The 21,861-nt window shown below is 56.6% G+C and overlaps 2 protein-coding genes across 3 annotated transcripts; both read left to right on the forward strand.

The window, feature by feature from the left end:
• On the forward strand, positions 1–18,581 carry TIMM44 (translocase of inner mitochondrial membrane 44). 2 transcript variants are annotated; one of them, XM_032251955.1, is made up of 13 exons: positions 1–310; positions 2,057–2,152; positions 7,199–7,369; positions 10,104–10,184; positions 10,861–11,010; positions 11,096–11,235; positions 11,466–11,551; positions 12,073–12,165; positions 12,249–12,373; positions 13,783–13,833; positions 17,143–17,232; positions 17,542–17,652; positions 17,996–18,581. In XM_032251955.1, exons 1-13 carry the CDS (start codon positions 266–268, stop codon positions 18,113–18,115), a joined length of 1,359 nt encoding a protein of 452 aa, XP_032107846.1. In that variant the 5' UTR covers positions 1–265; the 3' UTR covers positions 18,116–18,581. The 2 variants fall into 2 exon arrangements, with proteins under 2 accessions (XP_032107846.1, XP_032107847.1); XM_032251956.1 differs by lacking the exon at positions 2,057–2,152 and having other exon boundaries at positions 186–310.
• A 557-nt stretch (positions 18,582–19,138) lies between these two features.
• On the forward strand, positions 19,139–20,818 carry CTXN1 (cortexin 1). Its single transcript, XM_032251964.1, has 2 exons — positions 19,139–19,335; positions 19,738–20,818. Exon 2 carries the CDS (start codon positions 19,758–19,760, stop codon positions 20,004–20,006), a length of 249 nt encoding a protein of 82 aa, XP_032107855.1. The 5' UTR covers positions 19,139–19,335; positions 19,738–19,757; the 3' UTR covers positions 20,007–20,818.
• Positions 20,819–21,861: the final 1,043 nt, after the last annotated feature.

The following is a 21,861-nucleotide window of genomic DNA, read 5'->3' on the forward strand; positions in this document are numbered from 1 at the left end:
TGACCCTTCCAGGAGGGCACGCTCCCCCGGGGCCACATCTAGTCACAGGCCCCGTTCTTCCAAAACCCTGCCCTATCAGAGATCAAGCTCTCTAGGAATTCCCTACCCATTTAGTGCCCCGCCCCCATGATGGACCCAATCCGAGGGCTGGACCTCTCCGAAACCCCGCCCCCCGCTGGCTTTTCCCAGGCTTGCACCACTCGAGGATGAAGCGGCAGATGACGCAATCGGGCCGCGCGGCGAGAAGGTCACACGGTCCTTCGACATGGCGGCGGCGGCGCTGCGGAGTGGCTGGTGCCGCTGTCCGCGGGTGAGCGGCGATGCGGTGCTGGCAGGGCGGGCTTAGGGGTCTTCTGGGCCTTCGGCCACCAAGGCTTGCTTCTTCTCGGGCCCTTGGCCCTCGCGACCCTTGCTTGGGCTTGGTAGAAAGCTTGGGGTTGGGTCGTTGGGTCAGCAGAGGCCAGGACAGGGGGCAAAGAGCGAGGCCTGAGGAAAGGGACCGAGCGCACCGGGCAGGGGGCGGCGACGCGCAGAGCCTGGCAGGAGCTGATCACCCTTCACCCTCTCATCAGACCCGAATAGACGAGAGAGTGAGTGGTAGCTGGGGCGGCGGCGCCCGGTGGATAAAAAGTAGACTGGGGAAGGCCAAAAAAAAAACAAAAAAACGTGACATTAACAGCTTGCTAATGCTAGGTCCTCCTCTTCCTGTATGGTTTCTTCTAACATTCTTTGTGGACGTGCAAGAGGTGGTTCGCGCCCTTGCAGGCTCTTGGGTCCACAGGGCAGTGGGAGTCAAGACGTGTAACGCGCACTCAAAAAGTAGCACTTCATATTGCTCACTCTCTAAGTTACTTCTTTTTTCTTTTAGTTTTCTTTCTTGCTTTTTTTTTCCAGACGGAGTTTTGCTCTTGTCGCCCAGGCTGGAGTGCAGCGGCGCGATGTTGGCTCACTGCAACCTCGGCCTCCCGGGTTCAAAGGATTCTCCTCCCTGAGCGTCCAGAGTAGCTGGGATTACAGGTGCCCACCACCACGCCCGGCTAATTTTTATATTTTTCGTAGAGACGAGGTTTCAGCATATCGGCCAGGCTGGTCTCAAACTCCTGACCTCTTGATTCACCTGCCTTGGCCTCCCAAAGTTCTGGAATTACAGGTGTGAGCCACCGCACCCAGCCAGAATGTGTCTTTTACATCAGGTCAGCCGAGTCTTTGCCCAGAGTGACTCCCCTGCATTATTCTGTTTATAGCCCAACCCTTGAGCGGGACATTGTAGGTTTATTCCAGAGTTGTCTTTGGGGCAATAAGTTATCGACATTTGTCTCTGAAAATCCAGTTCTCTCACCTTTGGAGGCTGTCAGAAATGGGGTGGGCTCTCGAGAGAAGATTGCTTGCCACTAGCATAGAAGCTTAGTGTGCCTATTCTCAGGCTATGGGATTAAATTGTACTGGTACATTTAGCCTTCTTCCCACCATGGGTTGGCATTTCCTGGGACCTGTCTGTTTTCCCCAGTTTCAGGGGCACAAGGGTAGATGTAGGCCCTGGAAGTACAGACACAGCATTTTCTCTTTCCACCAGCTTCTACTCGATTCTCAGACTTTGGGAAGATTACAGAGGGCCTGGCATGCATCAGGCATAAGGTAGAAATTGGCCAATGAGGCCAGGTGTGGTGGCTCATGCCTGTAATCCCAGCACTTTGGGAGGCCGAGACAGGCATATCACTTGAGGTCATGAGTTCAAGACCAGCCTGGCCAACATTGTGAAAAACCCATCTTTACTAAAAATACAAAAATTAGCTGAGCGTGGTGGCACATGCCTGTAATCCCAGCTAAGCGAGAGACTGAGGCAGGAGAATCACTTGAACCTGGGAGGCGGAGGTTGCAGTGAGCTGAGATCGCGCCACTGCACTCTAGCCTGGGCAACAGAGCAGGACTATGTCATAAAAAAAAAAAAAATTGGCCAGTGAGTGGCAGGTGACTCCTGCTGTTTTGTGTGTGGTCTGCTTACTTCTCAGTCAACCTCTTGTTAGAATGGATCTTTCTTTTCTCTCCCTCCAATTAGAGATGCCTCAGCGGTGGAATCCAGTTTCCTTCCAGCCACAGTCTACCCCATGGGTTGACCTATCAGATGCGCCGGCCGGGCGGAGAGCTGCCACTGGTGAGTGACTCAGGATGCTCAGGACAGCAGACACAGGGGACACCTGAAAATTCAGATCCTGTTGGCAGGAGATGGGTGGAGCTGCAGAGGTGGCTCACACCATCTCAGTGGTGGGCCTTCTGTGTCTGGGGCCTTCAGAGTGACAGAGCCCAGTGTGCCTGGCCTTCTCCGTCCCAGAAACACTTGACTTGCCTCTTGCTTGATGTTAGGGAATAAGATGCTATCAGATTGGCCTATCGTGTTGGTTCTCCTGCTTGGAAGAGACCCCTGTATTGAACTGAATTCTATATTCCTGTGACTTCCGCCCGTGGGTCCCTCACCAACATGGCTATTTCCTTTTCTGGGAGATAGCCCTTTGAGCATTGGTACAGAGTCAGTCACCTTGTCACACCCAGACCTCAGTTTCTCCTGGTTGCTCCTGTTGATGTCTCAGCATCGTGAGGACAGAGACCCAAAACCTGACTCTCTTCCCCAGAGCCGTGCAATTGGGCAGTGTGCACATTCTGTCTCCCTCACTCTCTCTCTGCGCCCAGAGTCTCAGTTCAGCTGCCTCCTTGGTCCTGTCCTGGGGCCATCGTGGGTGTGGGACAGGACCTGTGACTCTTTCCCTTCTCCAGTCCCCCGTCACACACACCCACACACCTGAGGTTTATAGCCTGAGAGTCTCTGGCAGGGCTGCCATACTCCCATAAGGGAGTATGATCCTGGATAGTCTTGCTTAGAACCTGGTCTTCCCCTGGAGAAAGGCTGGCCAGGGTGGCATCTGAATGGGACTGCAGCCTGCCAGTAGGAGGCCTGGCCACTTGTCCTGGGGAGCAGCACTGGGCTTTTTTTTTTTTAAGTCAGGGTCTCACTCTGTGGCCCAGGCTGGGGTGCAGTGCCACAATCACTGCTCACTGCAGCCATGAATTCCTGGGCTTAAGCAATCCTCCATCTCACCCTCCTGAGTAGCTGGAACCACAGGTGTGCGCCTCCACACCTAGGCACCAAGCTGGATGCAGCTGTTTCTTGTGGCTTGACAGGAGCCAGAGAGGGGATCCCACCTGGAGCTTGTATACCCAACACAGCTGTGGAAAAGTTGACTACAGGTGGCCACTTCCCCCTGATTTGATTATCCTATGATCATTCATTAAGCTGGTTCTCCTTTTTTCTTTTTTTTGAAACAGTCTCACTCTGCTGCCTAGGCTGGAGTGCAGTGGCGAGATCTCAGCTCACTGCAATCTCTGCCTCCTGGGTTCAAGTGATTGTCCTGCTCAGCCTCCTGAGTAGCTGGGATTACAGGCATGCGCCACCACACATGGCTAATTTTTGTATTTTTAGTAGAGATGGGGTTTTACCATGTTAGCCAGGCTGGTGTTGGACTCCTGGCCTCAAGTGATCCAACCACTTTGGTCTCCCAGAGTGCTGGGATTACTGGTGTGAGCCACTGCACCTGGCCGCTGTTTCTTTTTTTGAGCCCACCACTCTTACACACGTGATGAAACAGGTTCTCGGACTGGCCCTGAAGGCTGTGTCTTTGAGCAGTCTGCAAGAGTGACTCTTTATGCAGAGCTGAGCCTTGGCCTCTCTCCTGACCTCAGGGCTGGCCCCCGGGTGTGTTGGTTTTCCCCAAGGGGGAGAACATCAATTGGGGCTCTCTGTGACTATCATCCTGTAGGCTGAGAGGGAGCTCTGAGCCAGGCCCCAGGCCCATGGGTCACATGAGCTAGGTCTGGCCCCAGTTCTCCCGGAGGGACTGGCAGGATTCTAGGACCAGGAAATCCTCCCAGCCCCAGAATCCTCGGGAGGAATCCCCTGTGCTGTGTCCTTTGGGATCAGGAACCCCAGAGTCCTTCCCACTCCAGCACTGTGATGAGGCCCCTTTGGGTGTTGACCTTTGCCTGGTTGAGGTCTTCAGGTCGAGGCTGTCTCCTGTCCTTCGTGTTTCTTTTATTGGAAAAGCAGCCTGCATTTTACTTTGCCTTTTTTTTTTTTTTTTTTTTTTTTTGAGATGGGTCACTCTGTCACCCAGGCTGGAGTGCAGTGGCATGATATCAGCTCACTGCAACCTCCACCTCCTGTGTTCACACGATTCTCCTGCCTCAGCCTCCCGAGCAGCTGAAATCACAGGCATGTACCATCATGTCTGGCTAATTTTTGTATCTTTAGTAGAGACAGGGTTTCACCACGTTGGGGAGCCTGGTCTGGAACTCCTGACCTCAAGTGATCCGCCCACCTTGGCCTCCCCAAGTGCTGAGATTACAGGTGTGAGCCACCGCATCTGGCCTTGTTTTGCTTTTACAAGGCTTTATTTTTTTTCTTTCTTTTTGAGACAGACATCACTTTTGTATTTTTAGTAGAGTTGAGGTTTCACCCGTCTCTACTAAATCTTGGCCAGGCAGGTATTGAACTCCTGACCACCGGCCTCAGCCTCCCAGAGTGCTGGGATGAAAGGCATGAGTCACTGTGCTGGGCCACAAGGCTTTATGTTTTTGAACAGTTTCAGTTTTACAGATAATTGGATACAAAGTACAGAGAGTTGCCACACCCCTCCTCTCCCATGAGCACCCAGTTTTCTGTTCTCCATCTCCTGCATTAGTGTGGCGGATTTGTTACAACTGACTCTATGTTGATACATTATTATTTTTTCTTTCAACAAAAAATATTTTTTTTAATATAGAGATGGGGTTTCTCCATGTTGGCCAGGCTGGTCTTGAACTCCTGACCTCGAGTGATCCACCCACCTTAGCCTCCCAAAGTGCTGGGATTACAGGCATGAGCCACCGCCCCGGCCCCCAATACATTATTATTAACAAAGGCATGCTTTACCTTCGGTTCCCGCCTAGTGGTGTACATTCTCTGAGCTCTGACAAATATGTAATGACGTGTATCCGTGATTACGGCATGATAACAGTAGTTACGCTGCTCTAAAATTTTTCTGTGTTCCACCCACTTGTCCCACCCTCTTCCTACCAGCCCCTGGCAACCACTGTATCCATAGTTTTACTGTATCCATAGTTTTGCCTTTTTCAGAACGTCCTATAGTTGGAGTCAGACAGTACATAACCTTTTGAGATTGGCGTCTTTCACTGAGTGTGATAAGCATTTAAGGTCTTTTCATAGCTTGTGAGCTTATTTCTTGTTAGTTTCCCTTTTTTTAAAAAAACTGACTTTTTAAAAAAAAATTTTGTCTGTGAAAGGATATGTGGAAAAAATTTTTTTTATTTATTTTGAGATGGAGTCTCACTCTGTCACCCAGGCTAGAGTGCAGTGGTGTGATCTTGGCTCACTGCAGCCTCTTCCTCCCGATTTCAAGCAATTCTCCTGCCTCAGCCTTCAGAGTAGCTGAGATTACAGGTGCACACCACCATGCCTGGCTAACTTTTGCATTTTTAGTAGAGACAGGGTTTCACCATTTTGGCCAGGCTCGTCTCGAACTCCTGACCTCAGGTGATCCACCCACCTTAGCCTCCCAGAGTGCTGGGATTACAGCTAGTGCTCGACTTACGACCACAGTTGGTTCCGACAGACTGGTCATAACACGATTTGGTCGTAAGTTGAGTAGGCTATATGCACGCGGAGATGGTAGTGCTGCCGGAAGCTGGTCCACACTGTCGTACGCCCAGCTGGGCAACGTTTGCACTGCCAGACGCGGAACAGTCATGGCTAGCTATTGTGGTCGTAAAGTCGAATGGTCGTAAGTTGCATAGGTCGTAAGTTGATCAATACCTGTATAGGTGTGAACCACCGCCCCTGGCCTGTTTTTTTAAACAGAGTTATGTTGCCCAGGTTAGTCTCAAACTCGTGGCCTTAAGCAGTCCTCCCACCTCAGCCTCCTAAAGTGCTGAGATGATAGGTGTGAGCCACAGCACCCGGCTGAGAGCTCATTTTTTTTTCAGCGCTGAATAATATTCTGTTATCTGGATATACCACACTTTCCACCTGCTGTCTTTTTGTCTTTTATTGTATTTTATTTATTTTTGAGACGGAGTCTCACTTTGTCGCCTAGCCTGGAGTGCAGTGGTGCTCTCTCAGCTCACTGCAACCTCCGCCTCCTGGATTCAAGTGATTCTCCTGCCTCAGCCTCCTGAGTAGCTGGGACGACAGGCGCCTGCCACTATGCTCAGCTAATTTTTTTTTTTTTTTTTTTTTTTTTTGTATTTTTAGTAGAGACGGGATTTCATCATGTTGGCCAGGCTAGTCTGGAACTCCTGACCTTGTGAGCCACTCGCCTTGGCCTCCCACAGTGCTGGGATTACAGGTGTGAACCACTGCACCCAGCCTGTCTTTTATTATTATTATAAAAGAGATAGCTAATCATCATTAAATGTATATCAACAGAAAAGAGAACATTTAAAAAAAAAATCTCTCAGAGGCTGGGCGCAGTGGCTCATGCCTGTAATCCCAGCACTTTGGGAGGCCAGAGGCAGGCAGATCACAAGGTTAAAAGATGGAGACCATCCTGACCACATGGTGAAACCCCATCTCTACTAAAAATACAAAAGTTAGCTGGGCGTGGTAGCACGAACCTGTAGTCCCAGCTACTTGGGAAGCTGAGCCAGGAGAATCACTTGAACCTGGGAGGCAGAGGTTATAGTGAGCTGAGATTGCACCACTGCACTCCAGCCTGGCGAAAGAGTGAGACTCCTCTCAAAACAAAACAAAAATCCCTTAGAATCCCTCTGTGGGGCTTTTTGTTGTATGTTCTTCTACTGTGTTCTTTACTTTTTTTTTTTTTTTTTTTTTTTTTTTTGAGACAGAGTCTTGCTCTGTCGCCAGACGCCAGACTGGAGTGCAGTGGCATGATCTCAGGTCACTGCAACCTGCGCCTCCTGGGTTCAGGCAATTCTTCTGCCTCAGCCTCCTGAGTAGCTGGGACTACAGGCCAGCTAATTTTTGTATTTTTCGTAGAGAGGGGGTTTCACCATATTGGCCAGGATGGTCTCAATCTCTTGACCTCATGATCTGCCTGCCTCGGCCTCCCAAAGTGCTGGGATTACAGGCATGAACCACTGTGCCTGGCCCTACTGTGTTCTTTAAATTTTTTTTCTTTTGTGTTCTTTCTAGTCCAAATCATATTCTTCTGGAAACAGAAAAGGCTTTCTGTCTGGCTTGCTAGATAATATCAAACAAGAATTAGCCAAAAATGAAGAAATGAAAGAAAGTATAAAAAAATTCCGCGATGAGGCCAGGAGGCTGGAAGAATCAGATGCACTCCAGGAGGCCAGAAGGAAATACGTGAGTCCCTTTGCTGCCTTATTTTTCCCCCACCCAGGCTGGAATGCAGTGGCACAGTCTTGGCTCACCGAAACCTCCGCCTCCCAGGTTCAAGCGATTCTCCTGCACAGCCTCCCAAGTAGCTGGGATTACAGGCATGTACTACCACGCCAGGCTAATTTTGTATTTTTAGTAGAGGCGAGGAGTCTCCGTGTTAGTCAGTCTGGTCTCGAACTCCCGACCTCAGGTGATCCGCCCGCCTGGGCCTCCCAAAGTGCTGAGATTACAGGCGTGAGCCACCCTGTCAGGTTCCTTTGTTTCTTATTTTTCCTGGTTGACATTTGTTTCCAGAGCCAGGGTTACTCCAGGCCAGCTTCAGCCAGAGGAGCTCAGGGCCAGACGGTTGGGGGCAGGGTGGCTCGTGAGGAAGTGAGGTCACTGCTCTGATGCACTAATGAGAGGCAGCCAGGGGACAGGAGCAGGTCCCCGGGCCTCTGGGTTCTGCCATGAAACCACGCATCATTCTGTGCACCTTCAAGCATGGTCCCCAGACCAGCAGTTGTGGCTGCTCCTGGGAGCGGGTGCCAGATGCAGACACTCGCACCCTCCCAAACTGCCAGGCTGACGTCCACATCTTCACAGGACCCCAGGCAACGCATGCATATCAGCTGTGGGATGCAGTGCTCCTGAGAGCTCCCAGCTATCGCCCTCTGAGTGAAGCCGGGTGGAAACTGGGTGATGGTGCTGGTGTAATTACTTTATTTTATGAGATGGGATCTTGCTCTGTCACCCAGGCATCATTGCCCTGGAGTGCAGTGACGTAATCTTGACTTACTGCAACCTCCACCTCCTGGGTTCAAGCTATTCTCCTGCCTCAGTCTCCCGAGTAGCTGAGATTATAGGCACCTGCCACCACACCCAGCTGATTTTTCTTTTCTTTTTTTTTTTTTCTTTTGAGATAGAGTCTTACTCTGTCACCCAGGCTGGAGTGCAGTGGCATGATCTCAGCTCACCACAACCTCTGCCTTTTAGGCTCAAGCAATTCTTCTGCCTCAGCCTCCTGAGTAGGTGGGATTACAGGCACGCACCATTACTGCTGAGCTGATTTTTGTATTTTTAGTAAAGACAGGGTGTTACCATGTTAGCCAGGCTGGCCTTGAACTCCTGGCTTCAAGTGATCTGTGTTCCTCAGCCTCCCAAAGTGCTGGGATTACAGGAGTGATCCAGTGCGGCTGGCCCTGTAGTTTGTTTGTTTGTTTTGGTAGAAATGGGGTTTCACCATTTTGGCCAGGCTAGTCTCGAACTCCTGGCCTCAAGTGATCTGCATTCCTCAGTCTCCCAAAGTGTTGTGATTACAGGTGTGAGCCACTGCTCCCAGCCTGTGATGATTCTCTTCTTGAACAGCTGCCAAGGCCTGGCTTCTGGAAATGGCTTTGCTTTCCTTTATTTGTAAGGGCCCTTCGAGGCAGGTACAGTGTCCCCAGCTTACCAATGAGCAGCTGAGCCTCAGAGATGCAGGCACCTGCCAAAGGTCCCTTGGGGTTTTGTTTTCGTTTGACTTAGTTTGTGGGTTTTTTTGTTGTGTGTGTGTGTGTGTTTTCTTTGAGACAGAATCTTGCTCTGTTGCCCAGGCTGGAGTGCAGTGGCATGATCTCGGCTCACTGCCCCTCCGACTCCTGGGTTCAAATCATTCTCCTGCCTCAACCTTCCAAAAAGCTGGAATTACAGGCATGTGCCACCACGAGTGTCTAATTTTTGTATTTTTAGTAGAGAGGGGGTTTCGTCTTGTTGGCCAGGCTGGTCTCGAAATCCTGACCTCAGGTGATCCGCCCACCTTGGCCTCCTAAAGTGCTGGGATTGCAGGCATGAGCCACCATGCCTGGCCTAGTTTAATTTTTTGAGACAGGGACTTGCTCTGTCGCCCTGGCTGGAGTGCAATGGTGCGATCACGGCTCACTACAGTCTTGACCTCCCCATGCTCAGGTGATCCTCCTACCTTAGCCTCCTGAGAAGGTGTAACTAAAGGCATGGAATACCATGCCTGGCTAATTTGTTTTATTTTTTGTAGAGACAGGGTCTCGCCCTGTTGCCCGTGCTGGTCTCGAATTCCTGGGCTCAAGTGATCCTCCCATCTCAGCCTCTCAAATTGCTGGGACTATAGCTGCACCATGCCCAGCCCCTCTTTAGCATTAAGGCAGGGGTCATCTGAGGACGGTGCAGGCTGGGTTTGGTGGGATGGATGATGTGGGAGACATAAGACCAAGCTGTGGTGGCTGGAGGCTGGATGAGGGGCAGAGTGATGACAGGCAAGGTCACCTCCTGCCACCCAGTGAAAGGCAAACTGGGCCTCCTGTTCTTAGGAGGTAGCTGCCACGCCGGAGTCTGAGTCTGCCAGCCTTCTGGGCAGGGAGCTCCTAGCTGCTGAGACCCTCAATCTGAGCCACATGGGCCATCGGGGGCCCTGGAGGCAGCGCATGCTGGCAGGCATGGGGAGGGAGGGGCTGCCGAGAAAATGCTTCTTGGACCTTTGGCTATAAGAGAAATGTCACTGCTGTATCAAAACAAACAGACTTAAAGACACAAAGCTTGGCCAGGTACAGTGGCTCACACCTGTAATCCCAGAACTCTGGGAGGCTGAGGCAGGTAGATCTCTTGAGGTCAGGAGTTTGAGACCAGCCTGGCCAAGGTGGTAAAATCCCATCTCTACTAAAAATACAAAAATTAGCCAGGCAAAGACACAACACTCTTTACCTAGAAAACCATGGAGTCAGAAACCGTGCGGACAAGTGAGGTGCTACGGAAGAAGCTTGGGGAGCTGACAGGCACCATGAAGGAGGTAAGAGTCCCACACCACCTGGAGCCCCTGGGGGCCACTGCAGTCCCCCTGCTGCTGAAGGAAGAGTCGGCTCCCGGGTGGGGGGTGACTTGGCAGCAGTGGGTGACATGGGGCCTGGGACCACCCTCATGAAGGCTTCTGGAGTTCCCCAGGCACACACAGGGTGAGGTCAGACTGGTGACCTTGCATGACAGTTGACCCTGTAACTCAGCAGCAGTAAGCCAGGAGTGGAGGAGAAAATGAAAATGTTTTTCCAGCCTAAAAACAGGAGGGGAGGGGCCTCTTCCATCCCCAGGCAAGGGTGGAGGCAGGAGGGAGGGCTCCTGGGGTGCTGCGGGCTCTCCTCTGTCACCTGTTCTGTCTGGGTTTGCCCAGCATCGGGTGCCCTCACTGCCCTTCTTCCCCCCGGGTCCTCTCCTTGGGAATCCTTGCTGCTGAGCATTTCCTCTGTCTCCAGAGGACTCCTGCCCATTTTCAGGAGGGGGCCGTTGACCCAGCATCTCACCCCTAGCCTAGGGACCAGCACCCAGGAAGCCATGGTGGTGTTCTCGTGGCTCTGGCAGTTCTGTGCGCCTCAGGAGCCAGATCTGCCCTTCCCTCCAGCAGGAGTTCATTTCTCCTGTATCCCCTGCCCCTGGGGCCAGTGCCAACGCCTCCTCTCTGTCTGTCTCAGTAGAGCCTTCATGAAGTCAGTAAAAGTGATCTTGGCCGGAAAATCAAGGAGGGTGTGGAGGAAGTGGCCAAGACCGCCAAGCAGTCAGCTGAGTCAATGTCCAAAGGTGGGGAGAAGCTGGGCAGGACGGCGGCCTTCAGAGCCCTCTCCCAGGTGAGCCCAGGCCTGGGCCAGGGTGTGCGGCCCGGGGCGGCCAAATCCAGACACCCACCGCAGGCCTGCTGTGCCTCTCTCACAGGGGGTGGAGTCCGTGAAGAAGGAAATTGACGACAGTGTCCTGGGGCAGACAGGGCCCTACCGAAGGCCCCAGCGACTCCGGAAGAGGACGGAGTTTGCAGGAGAGAAGTTCAAGGAGGAGAAAGTGTTTGAACCAAACGAGTAGGTGCCAGCCCATGGCCTTCATTGCCCCATTTTGAGCAGCTGTCACTACCGTCTATTTTGGGGGCCTATCAAAGGTTACTTCCAGAGTCCGTTTCTCGAATTTGCCTTCTGCGCAAGCTTTCCGGCACCCTTGAATTGGAGGGTGAGAGGTGAGGGCGGGGTCCTCGCAGCCCCTGGGTTTGAGGTCTCAGCTGCCACTTACCCCCAGCGCCCACCCTCTTCCCCAGGGAGGCCCTGGGAGTCGTTCTGCACAAGGACTCCAGGTGGTACCAGCAGTGGAAAGACTTCAAGGAGAACAACGTGGTGTTCAACCGTGAGTGAGGGCACCTTGGAGGGCGGGTGGCAGTGGCCTGGGCAGCCGACCGACCACACGGTGATCCCCCTGCACTGGCTGCAAGACAGCCCCATTTTGCAGAGGAGGAGATTGGGGTCCCAGTGGGCCGGTCACTTCCTTCAGGTCACCTGATGGTGCAGCTGTAGATTCTGCTGCCAGAAGCCAGGTGCTCCCTCAAGCATAGTCAGGGCCCTAGAACCAGCAGCAGGCCCCTGTCCCTTGTCCTGTGAGGACCGCTAGAGGCATGTGTTTCCTTTGTAGTGAAATCAACAGCCAGCAGGGTGGTGCTCCATAATTTACACAGCCCTGTTAGGGCCACGGCCAGGTAGGTAGGCAGGCAGCAGTCCCCAAGCACAGATGAAGACACAGGCCCACAGCCGACCCCACCTGCATCAGGGTGGACCCTGCAGGGGCCACAGGGAGCCCCTGGAAGCTGCGAGGGAGGGGCGTGTTTCTGAAAGGGGCCCCTTCTCCTCCAGCACCTGCCCCATCCTCCGCAGGGTTCTTCGAGATGAAGATGAAGTACGACGAAAGCGACAATGCACTCATCCGGGCGTCCCGGGCCCTGACGGACAAGGTCACCGACCTGCTCGGTGAGTGAGTCACCCCCAGGCTTGCAGGCTGCTGGCGGGGCGGGGTCCGAGGCCCAGCCAAACTCCAGGCTCTGCTTCTGCAGGGGGCCTGTTCTCAAAGACAGAGATGTCGGAGGTACTCACGGAGATCCTCCGGGTGGACCCGGCCTTCGACAAGGACCGGTTTCTGAAGCAATGTGAGAACGACATCATCCCCAACGTCCTGGAGGTGGGTGCCGTGTGCCCTCCCAGGCCGCGGGTCCTGGCTCCACCACCTCCGCCACCTCAGCCGGCATCCTGGGTGCTGCCGGAACTCCACGGCCGAGGCTGTTTTCTGAGGAGGCTGGTTGCACACGGGCTCCTGCCCAGCTGCAGCTGCCTCACGGGCTGTGCCCAACATACCTCCTGGGCCTTACTGCTGCCTCCGGTCTCCCTCACTCCTCCTGCCTGAGGCTGTTCCTTCGAGGTTGCTGGGAGCAGCTGCTGGAGCTAGAGTTTGTCTCCAAGGTGCCTGGAACCCCTTACCCTTGAGAGAATTGGGCGTCTGTCCTCAGGCATCAGAGCTGGCCTCGGGCTGCCTCTGACCCAGACCTGCAGCCACGGGGGTTCCCTCACGGTGCTGTCCCTGGCAACCAAAGCCCTCCTTGTGTCTATAGACAAGGAGGGTGTCTTGCTTAAGGTCGTGCTGCAGCCTGACCCCCGAAAGCCTCTCCCCGAGCTTGGTCTTCCCTGCAGTCTCTGCCCCTCTGCAGCCCTGGGGATGCAGGAGGAGCCTGGACACCTTCGACCCAGTCAAAGGAGTTCCTTCATGGGACTTTCCATCCTTGGCCCCACCGGCCTCCGCCTGACCCTCCTCTTCCTCCTCCAGTTTCCCTTGTCCTTCCCCACTTCAGGCAGGGCTAAGAGGCGGTGCAGATGGGCGCCGTGGCCCAAAACAGTAGCCTGAGCGCTGCAGTGCCTTCCAGGATGGGTGATGGGTGCTGAGTGTTCCGGCCACCCTCGCCCTGCCGCTCACAGCTTTCAGCACGGCATCCGGCTCCTTCCCGCTCTTCTCCCCGCTCCAGGCACCTCCCTCCCCCTCACCGGATCCAGCCCCAGCTCTGGGATCCTGTGGAAACAGCGCCTGGCCTAGGCTCGCCCCCTGCAGGCCACCCTTCCCTCTCCCTGCCCCCAGCCGCTAGGAGGCAGCCAGTCCCATGGTGGGCCTTGCAGTCCAAAATATGGTCTCCTGGGGGGACAGAGGATGTGGGCCCATGGAGCCACAGTGTGGGTCCTCATCTCCCTGGCTCGGATTCCTGGCCAGGCTGAAAGCTGTGTCCCCAGCCACCCTCTTTCTACACAAGGTTCCAGGGGGGTCCCACCGCGGGTTGCCTCCTGGGTGGTCGCCTGCAGCCTGCCCTCCACCTGCACCCAGGAGAGAGCCAGGCACGCACACCATCAGGGACTCGGCTCCCAGGGCCTGGAGAGGGACACCCAGTGCCACAGCTCCACCCGCACCCCACAGGTGGCAGCCGGGGGTATCCGAGGAACTCCCCCCCCACCACCACCGCCCACCACTGGAGAATGTTCTCAGGACTTTGCCTGATGCCTTAATAGCCCACTGTCGTTCTGGCACTTATTTTTCTCTTTCCTTTTTAGGCTATGATTTCTGGGGAGCTTGACATTCTCAAAGACTGGTGCTATGAAGCGGTGAGTACTTTTTTTTTTTTCTCTTTAAGGCCTAAAAAAAATTACCATGGAGAAGTTCTGCTTCGGTGGCTCCATTGGGGTAACTCCCAACAGACAGGACCTGGGCTCCCGGTGGGGGAATCCTCCTGTCTCACTCTCCGAGAGCCTGACACCCCACCCCACCCTGCCCCCTATTCCTCAGCGTGTGACACATCTGGGCTCTCAGGCTGGGCACCGTGTCACCCGCCAGTCCTTTGCTTTCAGACTGTAAACTCCTCAGGGATAATCCCTCTCTGGGCTTGTGTCTAAGAGATGGCTGGGGGTGTCCCCCATGCTCGTGAGAGATCACAAAGCTGCCAGTTTTACTGGGTCTTTTTTTCCCCTCCAGTCTTTTTTTTTTTTTTGAGACGGAGGCTTGCTCTGTCACCAGGCTGTAGTGCAGTGGTGCGATCTTGGCTCACTGAGGTTCAAGGGATTCTCCTACCTCAGCCTCCTGAGTAGCTGGGACCACAGGCATGTGCCACCATGCCCAGCTAATTTTTGTATTTTTTTGTAGAGACGGGGTTTCACCATGTGGCCAGGATGGTCTCCTGGACCTAGTGATCTGCCTGCCTTGGCCTCCCAAAGTGCTGAGATTACAGGCTAACATGGAGGCTGAGATTACAGCCTCCATGCCCGGCCTTCCTCCAATCTTAAAATAATTTTGGTTAGGTCTGGGCATGGTGGCCCGTGACTGCAGTCCCAGCAAGGCAAGGTGAGAGATCACTTAAGCCCAGGAGTTGAAGACCAGCCTGGGAAACATACCAAAATCCTGTCTCTACAAACAAATTTAAAATGAACCAAGTGGCAGGGCTCGGTGGCTCTGTAACGCCAGCACTTTGGGAGGCCAAGGCAGGTGACTGCCTGAGCTCAAGAGTTCGAGACCAGCCTAGGCAACATGGTGAAATCCCATCTCTGTTAAAATAAACAGCCAGGCGTGGTGGAGCATGTCTAATCCCAGCCACTGGGGAGGCTGACACAGAATTGCTTAAATATGGGAGACAGAGGTTACAGTGTGCCTAGGTCATGCCACTGTACTCCAGCCTTGGTGACAGAGCAAGATTCTGTGTCCAAAAAATAAAGAGTCAAGTGTGATGGCAGGCACCTGTTGTCCTAGCTATTAGGGAGACTGAGGTGGGACGATCACTTGAGCCCAGGAGAGGTCAAGGCTGGAGTGAGTCATCACACCACAGCACTCCAGCCTGGGCGACAGAGCAAGACTCTGTCACTTATTGTTATTAAGGAAATAGTCGGCTGGGCGCGGTGGCTCAAGCCTGTTAATCCCAGCACTTTGGGAGGTTAAGGTGGGCGTATCACCTGAGGTCAGGAGTTCAAGAGCAGCCTGGCCCACATGGTGAAACCCCATTTCTACTAAAAATAGAAAAAGAAGCCAGGCCTGGTGGCAGGTGCCCTATAGTCCCAGCTACTCAGGAGGCTGGGGCAGGAGAATCGCTTGAACCCGAGAGGCAGAGGTTGCTGAGCCGAGATTGTACCACTGCATTCCAGCCTGGGTGACAGGGCAACACTGTCTAAAAAAAAAAAAAAAAAAAGAATTTTAGCGAGGGAGAGTCCCAGGAGAGGTGACTGTAGCCATGAAGTAAAACGAGGTCTCCAGTGGGGCCTGACTACCCTGTTTCAGGTGGCTGCAGTGGCCTGGGGTGCGGGCTGGGGCCAGGGGTCAGGGTGAATGTGTGTCTCACACGTGACTGTGGGAGGTGGGAGCCAAGTGGGGTTTTAACGCGTCGCCCACCCCACTTCCCAGACCAGAGCAGAGTCTCTGTGCTCACCTCCCAGGGGTTGTGACAATGAAGTGTGGTCACAGAAACCAGGGCAGTGCTGGCCCCAGGCCAGAGGAAACCCACAGAGGTAACCCTGGCAACCAGACAGCCCCTGGAAAGATGGCGGGAGCTTTCCTCAGTGACCCCCAGCCACTACCTGTGGGGCACAGGTGGGGGCTGCAGCACTGGGTGCCCCCCACAGGCCCGGGGAGCCTCTAGGGTGTGCTGAGTTTCTCAGACCCATTAGCTGTCCTCATGACACGATCCTGAAACACAGATCAAAACAAAACATTGACAGTCTTCGCACACCAGGAAGGAGCTGTGTGTCCTGATGAGACCCCAGCTGCTTCTCGGAGTCAAGGTTGGGGTCCTGGGGCCACTGGCAGCACCGTGCCCAGCTGTCGGCAGCTGGGCAGCCTCCCCGTCCCTGGCAGCCTCCCCGTCCCTGCCCCTGTCCCCATCCCTGTGGGGCTCTCAGCTCCTGCGTCTTCACACCACCTCATCTCACCCTGTTCGCTCCCTGACCTGTGTGGTTTCTTGCCCCAGCTTCTTCGTATTAAGTGATCCAGATCTTGGCTAATTCTGTTCTGTACCCAGCTCATAAACAACTTGGAAAACGCAGAGGAGAACATGTCAGATTTTCTTTTTAAATACTCCCCTGCATGGTGACTAATCCAGCAGGCATTTATGAGTTTCGATGTGGATTTGATTTTCTGCTTTTTTATCGTTTTTTTTTTTTGGTTTTTGGTTTTTGGTTTTGTTTTTACCTTGGGATCATCACGCCACAGCTGACTCGCTTTGTCAGGGAGCTCCTGGTGCCCCCGGAAACACAGCTGAAGGTCCAGCCACGTCCACAGAGGTGTTGTTTTTAAAATGTCACCTTTAAGAAGCCGAACAAGTAGGATTGGCTGGGTTTTTTTTGTTTTTTTTTCCTCTCCTCAGCAGATCAGTCATTTCCATAAAAAGTAGATGCTATCGGAACATCTTCTCTGTTACGGTTTCATGCCAAGCCCAGAGAAGCTTCCAGTGAAAACGTGTCTCGGGGGCTGCTTCCGGTGCCTGGCGCAGGCACAAGGGGGTTGAGGGTGACACTGGGGCTGGTCAGTGACAGAGGCAGCCTCGGGCTGAGGACAGATCCTAGAAGAGGCGTTTGATCTCAGGCCAAGATTCAGAGTGCGGTGAATATGAAAGTATTAGAGATCAGCCAAGGGGCCGCCCGCTTAGCCCTGGGAGTGGATTTGGGGTTTTGTTCCAAGAGAATCACCCACTTTGCTGATTAATCCTGTTTTCATTGGTTCATCTGGAGAGAGTGCGGTTCCCAGGAGAGGGAAATGTGTGATCTGGGCCAGTAAGTGGGTGGCACTGCCTCCCCACTTGGACCTGGGTTCTTGGCCTCTGCCATTGCTGGCTGGCAGCAGGGCACCCGGGCGCCAGGGTGTGTGGGCAGTGGCTCTGTGTGGCATGGCGCCCGCTCTGGGTGGCATCACACAGGTGGGTCGGTCTCTCGTTGCAGACTTACAGCCAGCTGGCCCACCCCATCCAGCAGGCCAAGGCGCTGGGCCTCCAGTTCCATTCTCGCATCCTAGACATCGACAACGTTGATGTGAGCACCTCTTTCGCCAGGGCCTAGGCCACCATCAGGGGTGGGGACTCTGGCCCAGACAGGGCCCAGGAGGTGGCCTTGCCAGGGGCTGGGGGCTGTGTGCCAATCCCAGAGGCCTTGGCTTGTCCGAGGGGAGGGTCTCGAGGGAGGCCTGGTCCTGGTCTGAGGAGCAGGGCCCAGGGGGAGGGGGCGGTGCTGGGCCTGGTGCTGGAGCCTTCTCCCAGCAGGGCCTGGGTGCAGGGGTTTCTGCCTCCAGGGGAGCAGCTGGGCAGTCCCTGAAGCCCACCCACCCTCTCGGCCCCTCTGCAGTTGGCCATGGGCAAGATGATGGAGCAAGGGCCGGTGCTGATCATCACCTTCCAGGCACAGCTGGTGATGCTGGTCAGGAACCCCAAAGGAGAGGTGGTAGAGGGTGACCCGGTGAGTGAGGGAGTGGGACTGGGCAGGCACACAGCATTGCCGGTCCCCAGGATGTGTGTGTGGCCACCCGGCAGGGACACCAGCTCAGAGCTGGAAGCTCTGGAACCAGGTGGGGATGCGGAGAAACCTGGGCCGGAGTTTGGGGTTGAGGGAGGTCAGAGACCAGCAGACCTGTCCTTACCAAGGCCTGAGTGCTTCCTGAGTCGAGGCGGCTGTGCCGGCTTCTGCTCCCAGCCCCTGGGGAGGTTGTGGGTGGCTCCTGCCCCACAGAGCCTGGCCCCTCCCAGAGCTGCCTGGGTCCCTGCACGTCTCTCAACTGTGCCCCTCCCACCCCACCCCACAGGACAAGGTGCTGCGGATGTTGTATGTGTGGGCGCTCTGTCGAGACCAGGACGAGCTCAACCCCTATGCAGCCTGGCGGCTCCTGGACATCTCTGCCTCCAGCACAGAGCAGATCCTCTGACTATGGCCCAGAAGCCAGGGAGCCCCAGGCTGGGTCATCAGGCGCAGAGGCACCGTGACACCACCTGCGGCAACTCCAGACCTCTGGGAACAAGACTGCAGGCTCTGCCCCCAGCTCTGCCAGAACGGCTGCAAGACCAGCTGGCCGGGGAGTGGGTGGCGGGCGGCTGCTGGAGATACTCTCCCTGCGACTGGAGACACTCCCCCCAGGGCTGGCCCCTGCCCTGTCGCTCTGCCCTGCAGGGGTCCCGGACCTGGTCACCCGGGGTGCACACAGGCTACATAGTGCCAAGAGGCTCCAGGGACTCCCCCAGCAGCAGGATGGGACCTGGGCCCCACCGTTCAATGGCCCACTGGCCGTCTCAGCCAAGCCACTTTAGGTCCATTTTTTATTTTAACAATGCTTTTCCAATCTGTGCATAAGCCTGAGATTTGGAAAGAATAAAACACCGAATTGCAGAAGAGCACCTCCGGAGTCTAAAGTGTCTTCCCTGGCGCGGGAGTGGCCGTAGTGAGGATAGGTGTGAGAGCAGACAGCTGCTCTGGGAGGCTGTCAAGGTCGAGCAAGGAACTGCAGCCGCAGCGTGTGAATGCTGTGCCTAGGGCTGGACCCTGTTTCTAGGGAGGAAGAGGAGGCCAGTGTCAGACAAAACTAGCGGCCTTGCTCGTCACAGTGACCTGCCGGAGCTCTCTTGAGGATTGAGGTCCCCAGGGCCTGGGGAGCTTGATCACCCATATGAGTGTTTTAGGGACACTGAGGTCCCCTTCCCAAACAAGGAGTCTGGAGTGAGATCTATGGCGGACGAGAATGCAGGCGCAGGCAGGCTGGGGTGTCCGAGATGGCAGTGGAGGTGGGAGTGGCAGCTGCCCACGCCCCAGCGAGGTCCCGAGTGCTCGCGGATCCCCGGGGCTAGGGCTCGGCCCTCCCGCAGGCCGGGGCGGGGTCGCGGGCCCGCGCGCCGCTCCCTGCGCAGCCTCCGCCCCCCGTTGCCCCGCCCCCCGCTGCGGCCCCGCCCCCGTCGCCATGGGAACAGCCGCGGCGGCCCGGCTCGCGCGCTGCTTGCCTGCCTCGGTCTCCGCCGCTCCAGGGGCGGGTGGGGTGGGCTGCGCCAGAGCCCGGGCCGCCGCCGCCGCTGGGGAGAGACCGAACGCGGAGCCGGCGCGGGTCCCGGAGAGAGTGCGGCCGCCGGGCGGTCGGTCCCAGTCCGGGTCGAAGCCAGGGTGAGGGGCGCGCTAGGGCGGGGACGGTGGGGGAGGGGGTCCCGGGCCGCCGAGAACAAAGGGAGCGGGGAGCAGGGGCCGCAGGGACCATCTCCACGCCGCGCGCCCTGCCGGCGGCCGCGCGTTCGCACCTGTTGTGCGCGGCTCGGGCCGGGTGCGGCTCTCCCGGCTTTCAGCGCCCCCACCTGCGCGCACGGCCGGAGTTGGGTCCCCGCGTGGTGGTGGCGGCGATCCGGCTGGCCGGGCATGGGCGTAGCCCGGGGACTGAGGCACGGGCGGGGGATGGGGTCGGGGACGGTAAGGGGGGCGGCGGCAGCGGCAGGAGGGGGCGAAGCGGAGGAGGCGCGGGAGGGAGGGCGCAGCCTCAGCCTTGGCGCCCCGGGCGGGTCCCCTCCTCCGCAGGGCGCGCGGCGATGTGAGCCATGAGCGCGACGTGGACTCTGTCACCGGAGCCCCTGCCGCCGTCGACGGGGCCCCCGGTGGGCGCGGGCCTGGACGCCGAGCAGCGCACAGTGTTCGCCTTCGTGCTCTGCCTGCTCGTGGTGCTGGTGCTGCTGATGGTGCGCTGCGTGCGCATCCTGCTCGACCCCTACAGCCGCATGCCCGCCTCGTCCTGGACCGACCACAAGGAGGCGCTCGAGCGCGGGCAGTTCGACTACGCGTTAGTGTGAGGGGCGCGGCGCCCCCCAGCCGGCCCTGCGCGGGGTCTCCCAGGCCCGGCCCGGCGGGGGGCGCCGCGGGGCCAGGGCTGCCCTCAGGATCCCTCCCCGGAGCCCCCAGCCCGGACTGGGGAGGGAGTTGGGAGAAGCCCAGCCCCTCCCCCTCGAGACCCTTCCCATGTCCCCTCCTGGCCTGGCCGGAGCCCCACCTCGTGCCTTTATCCACCCTCTCCCTTCCTCTCTGCGCATCTCACCCGCCCGGCTTGCCTCCCCCGCCGCACCCGCCCCGCCGACTCTGAATCCCGGGAGGGAGGAAGACCCCGCACCGCTCCCTCCCCAGCGTTTAAGTGGCTCTGCTATTGTGTGTTCCTGGAAGTGGGGACCCCCTTGTCCCTCCTCCCCTGTCGTCTGGCCGTCGTCAACCCCACCTTGACTGAGTGTTGCGCCCGTCCTTGGGCTCTGGCCCTGCGGGGCAGGCTCTCCCGGGCCCACGGGGCGGACGCTGCATACCAATATGCCCTGCACCGCCTGTCCTGGAGACGGAGCCGGAAAGCCTGCCATGGCGGCTGCGTCGAGGATGCGTGGCGCCTGCCATGGCGGGAGAGCGCGGGCAGGCGCCTTCCCGCCCCCAGCCCGGGCCCCAGGACAGGTCAGCGCGCCCTGCCCCGGTGCCCACCGCTGCCCCCCATCCGCCTTCCTGCCACTTCCTCCTGATTCCCCTGCCACGCCTCCCGCAGCCCTCCCATTCCGTTCCATTCCTCCCTGCCTCTGAGCCGAAGATGATAATAAAAGCTATTATTGAGCGCTTACTGCATGCCAAGCAGCGTGCTGAGTTGGCGCCTCCTGTTTATAGCCTGTCTCCTCTTAGGGATCGTGAGAATGAGCCAGGCCCCGTTAGCATTCCTATTCTACAGGCCCAGGGACCGAGGGCCAGGCAGCTCCAGTGACTTGCCCAGTCTGGTAGGGCTGGAAGTGGAACCCAGGTCTGGCTTCTGCATGTTTCTAAAGCTTCCCAGAGATGCAAAGACACCAAGATCACAAGCACCTTTCCCCCAGCTTTGTGGGGGCTGGTGTGTAACCATCTCCATGCTCCCGGCTCCCTCTCATCCACACACAATTCTATTGACCTGGGGAGGCTCTGGGGGTGGTGAGAAATACTCAACCCTGCGGGGAGGCGGGAGGTGCAACCCCCATTCCTGGAGGGAGGCTAGGACCGCAACTGCAGCCCAAGCCTCCTAAGCCTCCTCCCCCTGCCCACCACCATTGGCAGCGTTTGTGGGTCTGGCACGGTGGGGCAGTGAGCACCAACGGACGGAGTGGGCTGGCTCCAAGGCCCTCCCAGGAGATGTGCAGCCTGGAGGAGTCGTGTGCAGTGTGTGTGGGGAGGAATGAGTGTTTCTATAAAAGGAAGGCTGGGTGAATGCACAGGCTCCACGAACAGCGAATTTACTCATTTGGACGACTAGCTGGGCGTTGGGCGCAGTGCCGTGGGAGGACATCTGCTTCCCTCCCCGGGACCTGACTCTCAGTTCACACCCACAGGACAGGTGAAGCTGATAGAGGGGCCCCAGGTGGGGGCCCAGCAGCACCCCCAGGGATTTGGGGTCAGCCCCAATTCCAGTGCTCCTCCTTCCCCACTTCTAGGGATCCTTGAGGTCCCAAGGCCACCCCAGGGGACACACTTCCCTCCCTCCAGCCTCCTGCCACTTGGGACAGCCCACCCCTACCTTCTTCCAACCCCTCAGCCTGGGGCTCTGCTCCTCTCACCAGGCCACCCCCACTTTGCTGGCTTCTTCCCTCCATCTGTGTGATGTGACTTTGCCATACTCTGAAACCCATCCCTGACACCTGTACCCGAGGTAGCCTG

The sequence above is a fragment of the Sapajus apella genome, unplaced genomic scaffold (assembly GCF_009761245.1).
Source record: "Sapajus apella isolate SASKATOON/1434 unplaced genomic scaffold, GSC_monkey_1.0 scaffold77, whole genome shotgun sequence".
In the NCBI taxonomy this organism is placed as follows: Eukaryota; Metazoa; Chordata; class Mammalia; order Primates; family Cebidae; genus Sapajus; species Sapajus apella.

Coding starts and splice junctions, on each gene's coding strand:
- TIMM44 (XM_032251955.1), top strand. CDS start 266: ATGGCGGCGGCGGCGCTGCGGAGTGGCTGGTGCCGCTGTCCGCGG. Junction 10,185..10,860: donor TGACAGGCACCATGAAGGAG/GTAAGAGTCCCA, acceptor CTGTCTCAGTAG/AGCCTTCATGAAGTCAGTAA. Junction 11,552..12,072: donor GAACAACGTGGTGTTCAACC/GTGAGTGAGGGC, acceptor CATCCTCCGCAG/GGTTCTTCGAGATGAAGATG.
- CTXN1 (XM_032251964.1), top strand. CDS start 19,758: ATGAGCGCGACGTGGACTCTGTCACCGGAGCCCCTGCCGCCGTCGACG.